This window comes from Acomys russatus, chromosome 9 (genome assembly GCF_903995435.1).
Source record: "Acomys russatus chromosome 9, mAcoRus1.1, whole genome shotgun sequence".
Taxonomy (NCBI): domain Eukaryota; kingdom Metazoa; phylum Chordata; class Mammalia; order Rodentia; family Muridae; genus Acomys; species Acomys russatus.
In genome coordinates this window covers 27,474,637-27,490,268 of record NC_067145.1, presented here as the reverse complement: position 1 = coordinate 27,490,268, position 15,632 = coordinate 27,474,637, and the positions used below count along the sequence as shown (strand labels likewise).

General features: G+C 42.3%; 1 protein-coding gene across 1 annotated transcript; it reads right to left on the bottom strand.

Annotated features, from left to right (window-relative positions):
- Window positions 1–2,758: 2,758 nt before the first annotated feature.
- On the bottom strand, window positions 2,759–13,031 carry LOC127193810 (zinc finger protein 58-like). The gene is made up of 4 exons (XM_051151048.1): window positions 12,802–13,031; window positions 7,178–7,304; window positions 6,384–6,485; window positions 2,759–4,203 (listed from the first exon to the last, which is right to left on the bottom strand). The coding sequence occupies exons 2-4, from the start codon at window positions 7,299–7,301 to the stop codon at window positions 3,038–3,040; spliced, it is 1,392 nt and encodes a 463-aa protein (XP_051007005.1). The 5' UTR covers window positions 7,302–7,304; window positions 12,802–13,031; the 3' UTR covers window positions 2,759–3,037.
- Between the last annotated feature and the right edge of the window lie 2,601 nt (window positions 13,032–15,632).

Below are 15,632 nucleotides of genomic sequence, written 5' to 3'. Positions count from 1 at the left end.
TTTACTTGGCATGCAGTCTAACTTTCCCTGTAGCTATCATAAAATGCCAGCCAGGGGCAACTTACAGGAAAAAGGGTTTAATCTGGCTTGTGGTTCAAAGTCACTGTCTAGCATGGTGAGAAAATTAAGGCAGCACAACTTGAAGCAGCCGCTCATGTTGCCTCCACAGTTAGGAAGCAGAGGGAGGTAGATGGGCAAAGGTTGCTCTCCACTGCCTCTCCTTATACAATCAAGGATCCTAGCCAACAAGAAAGACCCACCTGTCCACCCACTATCAGCTGGTCTTCTGATCTCAATTAAATAGTCAAGATAAACCCTTCCAAGAAATGGCCTCAGGCTTATCTGTGGTATGATTCTAGATTTCATCTATTGGAGACTGAGATAAAGATCATTTCTCCACCCCGTTACTTGAACTCAAACACACTTTAAAACATGTTTTAATTTTATTATGTGTACATATACATATGTCTGTCAGTGTGGGTCCATGCATGCAGGTCAAAAGGCCACTTTCTGGAGTGGGCTTCTTTCTTCTCTATTATGTGCATACTGGGGAAATTTTCCAGTCATCAGGATTGTTGCAAAGTACATTTAAGCCACTGAGCCTCTTGCTGGCTCCAGCTCTATCACTTTAATTGCAACATTTCCTCCCAATACTAAGCCTTATATTCATCTCCTTAGTCAACTAGATTCCAGCTTTCAAAGTGCATAATGTATTTAACACTTTCATGAGTTGAAAAGACCATAACCCACACTTCATCCAAGACACATGGCATTCTCTTCATTCTGACCTCTACCAAAATAAAAACCTAGCTACATGCTCCGAACATATGACATAGAATAAACATGTCCATGCCGAAGCAGGATAATCCAAGCACAAGGACTGGTCAGGCCAAAGACCAAAAATCCAGTATGGGAAACACTCAATCACATAGCTCCACTTTGATACGTGGGGCCTCTGATGACATGCAGTTGACTCCAAACGGCTTATGGAGCCCCTCCACCTCTGGTTCTGCGGGCAGGATTCATTTCCTCTGTCCTACGTCATTCCCTCTGTCATTTCTTCAGCAGAATTGTCCTTGCCCCATACGCCTGCATCTCCAATATCCTTTGCCATGTATTGATTTGGTTATATTGTAGATTGATAATATGAGACTTGAGTAATCTGCAGGATTCTGAGGTCTGTAATGACTTCTTTCAATCATATCAAATGCATCATATTTGTGTAAACTGCCTCATGTTTATCCAAACTCTGTATAAATAATATGTGTGTACTATACTTCCATAATATCCATTAGTATATGTTATAAAAAAAGACTTTGCTACAGTATTAAGAATAGTGTAGTTCATTTGCTATTACGGGGTGTGTATACTTGAAAAGCATCCTGTGAGACTCATTGTATGTAGATCTTTCTTCATGGGCCCTAATGTGTGAACTTAGTTATGGCTTTGTCACACTGTTTAATTTGTGTGGTTTCCTAAATTTATTTTTCTGATGTTCAGGTGTGAAGAGTAAAATACACAGCTTCATTCATGCCTAGGTTCTTCACACTGAGTTTGGAACAATTGTTCAACATGTAGCTACTGTCTTTGCTTTTACAAAGTACTCTACAGTATGACATTTTTGGTGTCAAATAAGGGAAACATAAAATTCTTTGTTGTATGCTTTGTGTCAATAGGACTTTTTGCAGTATAAAAATGCTGGTGTCCAAGAGAGGCCGCACACATCTAAAGGCTTTGTGACATTGTCTCTAGTACAAGGCAAGGACGGAGAAGAGGGAAATGCCTCCCATGTTCTTTGCTTTCCTACAATGATCTGTTGAAGTCATGAATGGCATGACCTAAAACAACTCTGGAGAGGGAATATTTTATTTCAACATAAGGGTCACTGTTCCTCTTCCAGGGAAGCTAGACAGGAAGGGAAGGAGAAACCATGCTTCCTCCCATGTTCCCCAGCCTCCTGCTCACCCAAGATTTTTTGTTTGTTTGTTTGTTTGTTCATTTTTTGAGACAGGGTTTCTCTGTGTAGCCTTGGCTGTCCTGGACTCGCTTTGTAGACCAGGCTGGCCTCGAACTCACAGAGATCTGCCTGCCTCTGCCCACCCTCCCAGTGCTGGGATTAAAGGCACACCCAGCTCACCCATGATTTTTATGTAACCAAGAACACCTAGCCAGGTCTGCCTGTCCTGGATGGATGCTCCTAACATCACTTAACAAGCAAGAGAATGCCCCCATTCATGCCCTCAGGCACTCTGGTCCAGGAATGCATGAACTTGGGTAATGCTGCGCTGGGTGAGGTTGACAGCTAAAGCTAAGGAGGGTACCTGTACCTTCAGGGTTCCTCACTGTTGCGCCCACCCACCGGCAGGAACGACGCAGACACCAGGATTCTTCTCAATCGAACTTTATTGGGAGCGCCCTTGAAGCTGAAGTGAAAGACCCCCGAATGCCTGCAAACACATCGTTTAAGTATGGTTAGTACCTGGCGTGTCAAGGTCTCACAGGCTGTAATTGGATGCCTCATTAGCATGCCTGCAGTTGAGAGGGCCGCCTCTGAGTGCTTCATTTGCATACCCCTGTTCGGGAGGGGCATGTTGGGAGAGCTTATGCCTGTGCATGCCCGGGAGCGGTAACGGTGGCCGCTATTATTGGGTGCGGCCACACCTTACACCTCACCTCTATCAATGCTTTGGTTGCTGAAGACTGAAGTGTCATTAAGGCTTAAGGACAGCAATTTTATGTGCATTACTGAGGGTGACACCTTCACCACATCCTTCACATGGTAGCACTGATGTTCAGGATGAAGATCACTGTTACTTAAGATATGAAGAAGCACTAGAAGCCTGTGATTCCCTTCACCTTTGGACAGTTTCTCTGCAGACTGAGCTTTCCCAATGGTGGAAAGCGATGATTGCATGCTAAAGCACTCACCATCCTTCACGTGTGCATGGCTTCTCAACTTCCATGGTTTCCTTTGACTTGGGTAAGGTCTGAATATTTAGCAAGAGTTATCACATTGCACACACTTGTCAGGTTTATATTAAGAATGAATTCCTTGATGTCTCTTAAGGGATGAAGATCGGAAAAAACGTTTGCCACACTCATCACATTTATAGGGTTTCTCTCCAGTATGAACAATGTGGTGCTGATTGAAGCTATCAAGCCTAGAAAAGGCTTTTCCACACTGTTCGCATATGTGGGGTTTCTCTCCAGTATGAATTCTCTGGTGTGCAGTTAGGGCTGAGTAATTAGGAAAGGCATAGTGGCATTCCCCACACTTATAAGCATGGATTTTTTGGTGTTTTTTAAGGTCTAAAGTGGAGTAAAACATTTTGCCACATATTTCACATTTGTAAGATTTCTCCCCGGAATGGCGCAATTTGTGCCAAGGAAGGTATGAGAGGGTGGAAAATCTTTTCCCACACTGTTCACATTTGTATGGTTTCTCTCCAGAATGAAATCTTTGGTGATCCTGAAGGTGTGGAAAAGAATAAAACCTTTTGCCACATTCTCCACACTTGTAGGAATTCTCTTCAGAATGAATTCTTTGATGGCGCTTAAGGAATGCAGAAGAGTAAAATGCCTTGTCACAGTCTTTGCACTTATAGGGTTTCCTTCCAGCATGGATTCTTTGATGTCGCTTAAGCAATGAAGGATAGTGAAATGCTTTGCCACAGTCTGCACACTTGTAGGGTTTCTCTGTAGAATGAACTATTTGGTGCTTCTTAAGCAATAAAGGACAGTAAAATAACTTCCCGCATTTCTCACATTTGTAGGGTCTCTCTGCAGAATGAACTCTTTGATGTACCTTAAGCAATGAAGGGTAGGAAAATACTTTGGCACATTCTTCACACTTGTATGGTTTTTCTCCAGTGTGATTTCTCTGGTGTCTATAATGGGTTGAGCGAGTACTAAAGGCCTTACCACATTGTTCACACTTGTACGGTTTTTCTCCAGTATGTATTCTCTGGTGTTCAGCAAGCTTTGAATGAGTATTAAAGGCCTTACCACATTCTTCACACTTGTAGGGTTTGTCTCCAGTATGAACTCTCTGGTGTAGAGAAAGTCTTGAGCGAATACGAAATGCCTTCCCACATTTTTCACACTTGTAGGGGTTCTCCCCCGGATGGATTCTCTGGCACTGAATAAGCAGTGAATTACAGTAAAAGGCCTTGCTGTAATCTTTCCATTTATTGAGTGTTTTTCCTGTTGACCAAAGTTGAGATATGAACAAAAGCTTAGCACATTCTTTATATTTATGCTTATCTTTAAATGCAGACATTACTCATACTTACATTGTTATTGATAAATCAAAAACAACACTAAATTTCTACACCTATATTCATTGAGCATAATTTAAAAAATATAGTAGGTAGAAACAATCTAAACTTCTACTGAAGTAAAAGCCTGGTCAAATTGAACATAGAAATAATAGCAGGCCAGGTGGTAGTGGCGCACAGCTTTAATCCCAGCACTCTGGAGGCAAAGGCAGGTAGATAACTATGAGTTCGAGGTCAGGCTGGCCTACATAGTGAGTTCTAGGACAGCCAAATGTACACAGAGAAACTCTGTCTCAAAACAAACAAACAAATTATACATAAAAAAAGCAAACAAACCAAACCAAAAAACACAAAAAGAAAGAATGGGGCACTATTCAAATTAAGTAGCTAAATAAGTAGTAATTATCTATGATGCATAACTTAAAGGTATTATGCAAATGAAAATAAATACTTTAAACAAACATAGGTAATATACGTGGACATATATGATATCAACTTGGTGACTGTGTGAGATTGAAGCAATATAGAAATGCCATTCATATTCTAAGTATGAATTTTAGAATTTTTAGGTATGAATAGAAACATGCATAACAAATATGTCTACAATAATCTTAAATACTATACCTCACAGATTTCACATAGCATTTATTTTTTATTTGGAATGACAAACATCTCAATGATATCAAAACTATGAAAAACCCTTTAGGCTCAACTATGAATATCAACTTCTGCTAAAGGCAATATGTTGTCAACAAACCAGTGTTAAAATTAGCTCACTTTCTAAGAATTATTAATCTTCTGGATGAAACAATAGCTGAGCAATGAAAAGAGACAATGTGCAAGACATGAAAAGCTGAGACTCATGTTTGCACATGAAGTGGAAACACACAGTTCTGATGGTCACATAAGGAGAGCGCGTATTTATGGTTATCTTACAGTGTCCTGACGTGTTTATCATTGGATATGCCATCCATAAAATTATATAGGTTACATACAAACAAATGGTTACAGGTTAGCCACTGCCAAGTAACACACAGTCAAATTACCAAGTCACAAAAAAATAAATCTTGAATCCATAGTATTCTGAAAACTTATTGATGAGCTGTTAAAATTCTTCTAGTGTTAGGCAGTTTAAATCTATGAGTATATAGTGACAAAGTACATGCATTATAAATCCTTAGTAGTGAGTGTGTGATAGGGAAAAAATGAGAATGCATTTTCATCATTCAAAAAGAACGCTGATGAAGTGATTTTAATCAACATGAATATAAGTGATATAAAATGTATTTATGTGTAAAGTTACTGTCTTACAATGGATTTACACATAGGTCTTTAGAAATGTATGTAAATTTTTAGGTTTAGAACACAGTGCAAAGTCAGTTACAATGTAAACTAAAAAAAAAAAAAAAAAAAAAAAAAAAGAAGATTTTGCTGGGTGCAGTAATGCACACCTGTAATCCCAGCACTCTGGGAAGCAGAGGCAGGCAGATGTTTTTGAGTTTGAGGCTAGTCTGGTTTACAAAGTGAGTTCAGAACAGGCAAGGCTACGGAGAATCCCTGTCTCTAAAAACCAAACCAAAAAAACAAAGAGAGAAAGAAAAGGGGAAGAGGAGGAGGAGGAGAAAAGGAGGAGGTAGAGAAGAAGGAGGAGGAGGAAAAGCAGCAGACAGTGATGACGTCCACCTTTGGAAGTCACTGTAAATGCAAGCACATCTCACTGTTAGAGAAATACAAAGCTTAAGAGACATAAACTAGCTGGGCGTGGTGGCACACGCCTTTAATCCCAGCACTTGGGAGGCAGAGGCAGGCGGATCGCTGTGAGTTCGAGGCCAGCCCGGTCTACAAAGTGAGTCCAGGATGGCCAAGGCTACAGAAAGAAACCCTGTCTCGAAAAACAAAAAAAAAAAAAAAAAAAAAAGAGACACAAACTATCATAATCACTGAGAGATGTGCTTCTTTGATAAAAGATATATGAGAGGAGAGACCTAAAGAATGATTTCCACCACAGCATTGTGTCTCAGTGAATATGGTAAAGCCTGGCTCTCTGTTGGATCTTTGGACCTCAACTCTGTCCTCTGAACCCCCCCCCCCTTCTTTCCCACACACCTGGGTGCACAGGGGTTGCTGCTGGCAGTGGTCTCATCACAGCAGTAGGCCCTTGTCTTTGCTCCAGAAATGTCACCAGCTGTGGCTTAGAGACAGAAAGACCTGTTTGTAGGAAAAGAGAACAAGACTGTTTGAGTGCTCTTCTACTGAGAACTGACATGTCCCTTCCAGGACAGTGTTTATAAAGAAAGAGAAGATGCAACAAATGATTGCAGACAATTAGTTCCTTAAATGGTTTCTGACAGGATCATTATAATATGTGAAGAAATTTACAATATCCAGATTCTGAGCTTAATTTAAAGGAAAAGGCATTAAAACTGAATTGTGAAATATTATCGTCGTCTTCTTCTTCTTTTTGTGTTTTATTTTTGTTTTTGTTTTTTGAGACATGGTTTCTCTGTGTAGCCTTGGCTGTCCTGGACTCGCCTTGTAGATCAGGCTGGCCTTGAACTCACAGTAATCCACCTGCCTCTACCTCCTGAGTGCTGGGATTAAAGGCGTGCGCCACCACGCCCAGCTGAAACATTTTCATCAATGTATAAGGTACATGCCTATTGCAACAGGGTTTCTAACATCCCCACTACTGTGAAGGATGCATTCTTCCAACACAGACAAGCTAAATACACAAAAGAGAGAGCAATGTTTCTCAGCTAAACATATTCCCTAATTTTTCTTTAAAGCCAAGAATATGAAATGTGCTGTTGGGAAACACATGCTCCCATGAAATAATGTATAGAGTGAGGAAGCCACATGTTGACAGGTAAATAAGGATTCACAGTGGAAGTGATCCTCACCCAGGAAATCAAGGTGGCTGTAATTCTCCAACATCACATCCCTGTACAAATTCCATTGAGCAGAGTTCAGACATTCCCTCTCTTCTGGAGAAAAATCAATGGCCACATCCCAGAAGGACAGCATTTCCTGTAATGAAGATCAATGAATTATACCACACTTTTAATGAATTAAGACCATTAATAACAGGCATTGGGGATCTAGTTCTCGGTCACTGTGACACAGCTAGGGTAATTTGAGAGGAGGTAACTTCAGTTGGAATGTGCATTCCACAGTCCTGTAAGCAACCCTATCGGAGGCTGGGATTCACTGATATGAGACAACCAGGCTCACGGTGAATGGTGCAACCCCTGGGCAGGTGGTCTTAGATGGTTTAAGAAAGCAGAATGAGCAAGCCATGGAGACCAAGCAAGTAAGCAGGTTCCTGCCCTGACTTCCCTCAGTGACAGGTTATTACCTGAAGTTGTAAATTGAAATTCATCCACTCTTTGACAAATTGCTTTGGTCACAGTGCTTATCACTGTAATAGAAGCTCTAACTAACATTCACATCTTTTTTTGTTTGTTTGTTTGTTTTTTTTTGGTTTTGGTTTTTCGAGACAGGGTTTCTCTGTGTAGCCTTGGCTGTCCTGGACTCACTTTGTAGACCAGGCTGGCCTCGAACTCACAGCGATCCGCCTGCCTCTGCCTCCCGAGTGCTGGGATTAAAGGCGTGCACCACCATGCCCGGCTCTAACATTCACATCTTGTACTTGTTTACATGATTCTATATTTTGCCCAGGATAAAAAGAGAGCTAGCATGCTTCTAACGTAGGTGAGGAATATTCTTTAGACACTTCAGGAGAGGTCACATGATCTCATACTCGACCCATCTTCAGGGAAGGAGAAGGCAGATCATAGAAGCCCATGTGGATACTCTACTTTTAAGTCAGCTGAAACGTAAAATGAATGCTTCTATAGGAAAACATTCTGGGCCTAGTCCCAGCATGCTGGTTTTATGTACCACACAGAAATACATTTCTCACAGGAGAACATCAAGGTGAAGGAAAAGGACCATCTCAGTACTTTATATGCACAATGCTGAATGTGAAATGCAACGAACATGTAGATTATGATGCAGCAGCTCTGGGCTGAGGTCTGTATTCTTTACTTTGTACAGGGCTCAATAGCAGTGCTAATGAGAGTGCACCAAGAGACACAAGATGGAGCAGCCAAGAGATAGGAGAAAAAGAAGAACTCAGACAAATTATAATGTGGGTGTCAGAAGCAGTTAAAAACCAGCAGGTAGAGGAATAACAAAATTTTTTTCTGAGTATTTCAAATATACTGAAAATCACTTTGATCTTCTTGTCATTTCCGCTTTCCACTTTTTCCCAGAAAGAAATGCTTGATATATTCCTGAAGTATGTGACACCTCACTGTGTTGCGTCCAAGAATGCTAAGTGGTGGTTGTGGTGACTGAATGAAGATGGCCCCCATAGGCACATGTATTTGACTGCTTTGTCCACAGTTAGTGGATCTCTTTGGGAGAGATTAGGTGATGTGGCCTTTTTGGAGTAGGTGTGGTCCTTTTGGAAGAGGTGTGTTAATGGAGGTGGGCTTCGAGGCTTCAAAAGCCAAATCTGTCTGTCTGTCTGTCTGTCTGTCTGTCTCTCTCTCTCTCTCCCTCCCTCCCTCTCTCTCTTGCCCACTCACCCTCTTGACTATGGATTAGCATGTATGATCTTGCCTTCTGCTCCAGCACCATGCCTGCCCACCTGCCACCATGCTGATCATGAACTGACCATCTGAAACCATATGCAGGCCTCAAATTAAATGCTCTGTTTTATAAGTCATGTTCATAACCTTTCTTCACAGTAATACAACAGTGACTAAGAGAGCAGTGGTGACATTTTTTTCTTATTTTTAAATTTATAATATTTCACTTTATTTCTTCATATTATTGAATAAGATTCCAAAATGACTTATCATTTTGGAGAAATCATATTCTATCTCCCCTTTTTACTGAATAAATAAGATATTTCTATATCAGTGAAGTATTTTGTAATAATTTTATGGATAAACCTTGCATAGTCTTTCCATCAGTTTTAGTATGTTAATGTCCTCAATAATATTTTTATTATTAAAATGTCAAAATTGCTGTCTTAAATGCTTCTGAAATGTACACAACATAATGTTTACATACATCTGGCATTCAGGACAACAGTACTGTGAGCTTTGCCTCCTATGGCACTGTTTCAGAGCATCCAATTTAGTACGTCCTCAAGCCCTGAGAAAAACCGTTGTATTTCCAACTTCTCTGAGTTACAAATCTATACATTCAACATATATATGAGATCAGGTGATACAGGTCTTTCTGTGCCTAAACTAATTTCCAGTTTCAGCCATATCTTTACAAGTCACATGCCTTTATCCTTTTTCTTCTGAAATATTATTTGGTTAAAATGTAATTACCACATTTCCAAATCTCTGTCCTAACTGTAATCACGGTCCCTTCTAAGTCCCATGACCTTATGTTCCAGACACATAATTCACTTCTACGATCTGTGAACAAACTGTCCCTGGGTATTCGCCTAGGCTTCTAGCCCTCTGCATCAGGCCTATGTCTAATCAGACAGCTGATGCTTTTGCCAAGGTGCCAGTGGCACCACGCCACCTTGAGGGCTGCCTGGCCATATTGCTCATTGCTGTGGTTCACTGGCATCACAGCTAAGCGGGACAACTTAGCGCGTCTCTCCCTTGGAAGCTTGCAAAGCTTCACAGACAGGGAAAATGCTCGGCTTGGAGAGCTGCAGGAACTCAGGGCAGAGTGGAGATGGAAACATCCTGAGAGAACCAAACAGATCCCCAATGGTGAACGTACTGCAAGGACCACTCCTTAATGCTGACCAGCACAGGCCACCATATGGGAAGTGTCTGCTGTGCTCAGGCCACTCTCCTCACTGTGGGCTTCCTGTGAGGGGAGGGCAGAAGGCCTGCCACCAGGATCTCATTTAGTTGGGATTTTAACTGATATAATTAAAGCAAACAATTTAGAGGAAGTTGGACTGGCAGCGATCACTTCCTATGTTATGGAGAAGAAATGCAAATAAATTCTTGCCCGTGGGGGTGGGGGTGAGCACTACAAACTGTAATTCATTACAAACTGCTGCAAATTCATTCTAATCCCTGAACTGGGACTGCAGTCCTCTGTCCTCTGCTTGAATAGAGGCTGGTCCTAGAGACAAGCCTACCACAACAGAGTGGACAAAGCTGAAATCAGAAGACCTCCTGTATCTATGTCAGTGTTCCAGAGATATATATTTTTCTTAACAGAAGCCAGCCAAACCTCAGTCCTAAGAGACTGTGGGGAAGCCAAAGCTAGATGCAAAGTGAGGGCTGTATTTCCGACCAGGCTCCAAACAATAATGGCTCTCCATTCAGACCGGGTTTATTTACCAATTAAACAACACACTACTTTAAAACAAAACAAAACAAAAAAACACTAAATGCATCATCAAGTAACAATGCACTGACCTGTCCCAACCTTTGGCACACACATATGGCACACAGCAATCATTAACTTTTGCTTTAAGTTAACACATTTTTGCAAAAAAAACGCTAATTCAGATACTGGAACTGGAACCCTGAAAAGGACGTGATAGACCATATGCAATGTATTTATTGAAAAAAAAATGAAATGAATAATTAGAATTTTAGCTTAAATATAAATATCACATGTTTTCCTCTGTATGCCAGATGTCTAGGTATATTTGGATATTAAATAATAAGTATACCATTACTGAATCTTCTCAATGTACTAGTAAGTGGTGTAGATCCAGTACACAGTTGGGACTCAGTTGTCACCCACTGAGTCACTACTTTTATGTAGCTACCACAGAGAGAAGAACAATGGGGCGCAGGATTTAAAGAGCTGGCCGGCTAAACTGACACACACTTTTCAACTCAAAATATGTCACTGAATTTGAAAATAATTTTCGATGGACTCAGTGACAGAAACTTTTCTAATACTCAAAGACAAAGTAATGAAAAAAAAAAATCTGTGTTTCTCAAGTTTATTCCACACATCCATGTTTGGTTTCTACTCAGTTCTACTCAAATAACACCTACAGTTTCTTTCAATGGTCTCTGAAACTGAATCCATTATCCAGCACTTTCCCCTTAGAGTTTTTCAAGACATGGCCTGTGTAACACAGCAAGTACTGTGAAAACCAGTAACCCTTCCCCTCATATCATCACTTACACAAACATTAGCATACAAAGAAAAGATCCTACAAGAAATAGGCAGGACTGGGCATGGTAGGGTACTAAACTCCTCCTCGCAAAAGAGCAAGGAATGACAGTTTGTTTTGCTGGTTGGATGACACAATACCACATGTAAATGACAGCAGAGGATGGACACCCCTGTGGCATAAGGAAGAAGAGGGCATCCAGGAGACAGAGAAGCAGGCATAGATGTAAGCCACTGTGGGCTGCCACAGGCAAGGAGAATCCCAGAGTGGAAGTGAGGTCTGCTTACTTTAAATTCCATGACTACACACCCATCTGTGAGTTCTTCCTCACTCTGCTGAGCTGACACAAAAGCCTGGCGGCCTAAGACAAAGTGAGCTTTTCCACCTGTTCCTGGGGCCCCTGCTGATCGTCTGGCTCAACCAGGTCAAGGCAGAACAAGGCATGCTTACCCCACTGTGCGCCAAACAGTCATCCTGTCTTTCTTGAAAATATTTGACCATAACTGTTAGGATTGTGCTTCAGTCTGCCTACCTGTGATGTCACTGCTTACCTGCCACAGGGGCGTGGCCCTGCCCAGGGCCATATAAAAGGCAGACCCTCCATCTGGCGCACTCCCCACCCCTTCTACCTCTCTACTTCCTCTCCTCTCCACTCTCTCTCTCTCTCTGGGGTGCCCCTTCCCCCTTTACTTCTTCCCCCATGCTCATTTAATAAACTCTGTATAACATAACATCTGCCTGCTACCTTATATTCTATCGTTATCTTTGCTTTTTATATATAACAATAACTTAGAAGGCCATTCACAGGCTTTAAAAACTCTCCAGCCCTCAGGGTGAAGCTGGGCATCATCGGCTTCCCCAGTTCTCACTCTCTTTGCAGTGGTCCAGTCTCTCCGTTCGGCAGCTTCACCTGTGTTCCCTCACCCCCAGTGAAAGCTTTGCTTTACCAGGTAATTCTGATGGACTTGTCCACGGTGTCCCAGCGTTTCCCAGCTGATATCTGTTGTGTCTCAGATTACCCCCCGCCCCCCCCCCGTTTCATTCATCAACTGGCGACAACAAAGACAATTTAATACCCCATGATCATAACTAGTTCTGTCGTGGAGCACGAGAGACAGAAAATCCACCTACTCTAGATGTACAGAGAAAATCTTCAACCTTCATCTGATGGTGGTTCAGCAAGTAACAGAATGGTTCCCCAGCCAGGTGGGAAGGTGAGCTCCCAGCACCACCTGAGGTGCAGGTAGTCAGCTGGCCCACCAAGCCTGATGCTTACACATAGTCCACTACTGCGCAACCACCCTGCTCTCCTGTCCCAGAAGCTCTGGGAAGACTCGGTTGTGCTCAGAAATCTAACAAAACCACCACCAGACACGCCCTCTCTCCAGCCCAGACCTTAAGGCCCTGCACGTAAGGTCAGCGCAGGACCAACGGGTCAGCTTCTTCCGGTCTCCCGCCCACCGCTGCTCCGCTACCTCCAAGAAGAACTTGCACGGTGTCTCAGAATGCGCTGCTGCGTATACCGACCTCTATGTCAGAGATGCAACTTGAGAGCTGAGCAGGACAGGACTCTCGTCCAACTTTGGGGAAATGGCACACTTTGAGACTGAATTAACAAGTACTGTTTCCGGAGTAGGTCCCTGTGACGACACAGAGGCCAGACTACATTTCCCAGAAGTCTGTGCGACGAAATTCCCGGAACCCGGGTAGAGCAATTTCTACTGTTTGGATTTGTCCCTGACCATCCTCAGTAGAATATGGGTGGGAGAAGGCTAGTCCACAGTGCAGCCATAGGGAGCCAGGCTGGTTTTCACCTCCAGATCCACAACAGGAGACGTATGAATGTGAGTCGAGCCTGTGACAGAAATATTAGGCTTACAACTCCTTTCTGGTCCATATGTTCTGATTTTGTTTGTTGTTGTTGTTGTTTGTTTGGTTTTGTTTTTTAGTTTTTCTGTGTAGCTTTGGCTGTCCTGGACTTGCTTTGTAGACCAGGCTGGCCTCGAACTCACAGCAATCAGCCTGCCTCTGCCTCCCTGAGTGTTGGGATTACAGGCATGCACCACCACGCCCGGCTCTGTTTTACTTTTAAATAATGAAGTATACACTAATGTGGGAATAAAAATTACCTTCTAAAGATGATTTTTCAAACCGGCCTTGGTGTGCTTAATTGTACCCTTAGCTGCTCAGCGGCTTATAGCAGAAGGACCCGAGATCCAAGGCTGGACTGGACAATTTATATAGAGAGACGTTCTTTCTCAATAAAAAGTAGAAAAACTAGATAGGGAACTGGTTTAGGGCAAAGGCCTTGGGTGTAATGGAGGGTTTGACTCAGCAATGCACATACATAATCCTTGCTCTCGTGTACTGATGCCCTGTGCGAGCCATACATGCATCAGACTCTACAACTGGTAACACTGTATTCCTGTGAACATTGGAACCCATACAGTGTTAGGAAGTGGGCCAAGGACACACAGATGGTTATGGTAATTGAACAAAGTTTAAAAGTCCAGTTTAGTTGCACAAAATTCCCAGAATCCATCTCAACATCTTTCCATATGCAAGTCCCTTGTCCACACTTTCATCCATTAGTCCATGTAAGAAATTTAGTTTTTGTAAGAGAAGGTACCAGAACTTCACCCACTCTGCCTTCCCCCAAGTACTCTAGTGCATGTTTGCCATCAGGTGTGCTCACATTCCTGCTTACCTCCCTTGCTCCTCCCCCAAGTGGCAGAACATAGCTCCTGGGACTACAATGGTGCATGTAATGACTCCTGGCCTGTCGCGCATTGTTGGACTTCCCTCTGCAGAGCTCTGATACATCTTGTTCAATTTCCTCTCTCTTCTGATCTGGAAACAGCTTATATAACAATATCTTGAAAGCCAAGAGCTTCTGCCTCAACCCCCCCTCAGTTACCACAACTTAGGACATAGAAATAAGTCTTCCATGAATGCAAAGACAGCACAGGTAGCTTCATGAGGATATTATTTCTGAGCATGGCTAGGCCTCTAGGTGTGTGTGTGCGTGTGCGTGCAGGTGTGTGTGTGTGTGTGTGTGTGTGTGTGTTTGGAAACTTCACTGAGAAGGAACTCATTCATATGAGAAGTGCTGACTGGTGAAACTGCAGCATGTAATCAGAACTCTGTCTCCATTTCTCAATAGTGGAGTTCTCTGTTCACCTTAGGAAGAAAGTGTAGGTAGAAACTGAACATGCAGAGTGTTAAGTGGCTCCCCTGTCATCACAACAGTAGGGGCCAAGGCATGCTGATGGAAAATTCTATCTGAAGCTGAATTTTTATGCACTAGAAAACTTTTTTTTTTTTCTAATTTCTAGATCTTTCATTTCCTCCATTTCAGCATTCTGAAAAATGTGATCCTTTGCAAGAATCACTTTCAACTCTCAGGACTGTGGGCTAAGGAGATGGCTTAGGGGCATGGTGAAGAGCACACACTGCTCTAGCAGAAGATGAGGGTTCATTTGCCAACACAACCTGTCAGTTCACAAGGCCCCTGTACCTCCACTTCCAGAAGATCCAGCACCCTCTTTTGACACTGTCTGGCTCATGCACATATGTGGAATGCATACACAGAGACAAATAAAACAATATTTTTTTGTAATCTCAAGCATAAATATTAGAAAAAGCAGTGCTTGAAGTATATTGTATGCAAGCTTCTGCTCATGGCTATGTAGAAAGCAATTTCCTTTTATAGTGAATCCAGTGAAAAAGACTCTTAGCACCTGCAGTTCTTATGACTCCCTATGCCCACTACCCTGAGCCTGTACCACTTCCCCAGATATATTGCAGGATCCTTCATTACTGCATCCTTTACAGGGAGGCACATTGCCTGACTGTGTAGATAGTCTTGCACTTTCTCTAAAGACACACTGAGCTACCTCGGGATAGGGCAAATGGTGGGTAACTCCTTTAAGAGGTTAATTAATGGACTGTATTATATAACCTATATTTAATCCAGATATTTCCCCAGTTCGTCTCTACAAAGACTTACCTTTATGGAACATTTGCCATTTGGCTGTCCACCTTCTGGCTGCTTCAGTGGTTATTCTTTTCTTGGTTCCAAGGGACCTGTCTATGCTTCACATGTTGATAATACTGAACCTCTCTTTTGGACAGGATAAAGTAGGTTTTTTATTAGCATGCCTAGCTTGTGAACATTCTAATTCAAAGAACTAAGAGCAGGCTTCATAAGAGAGCCATCTTACTTT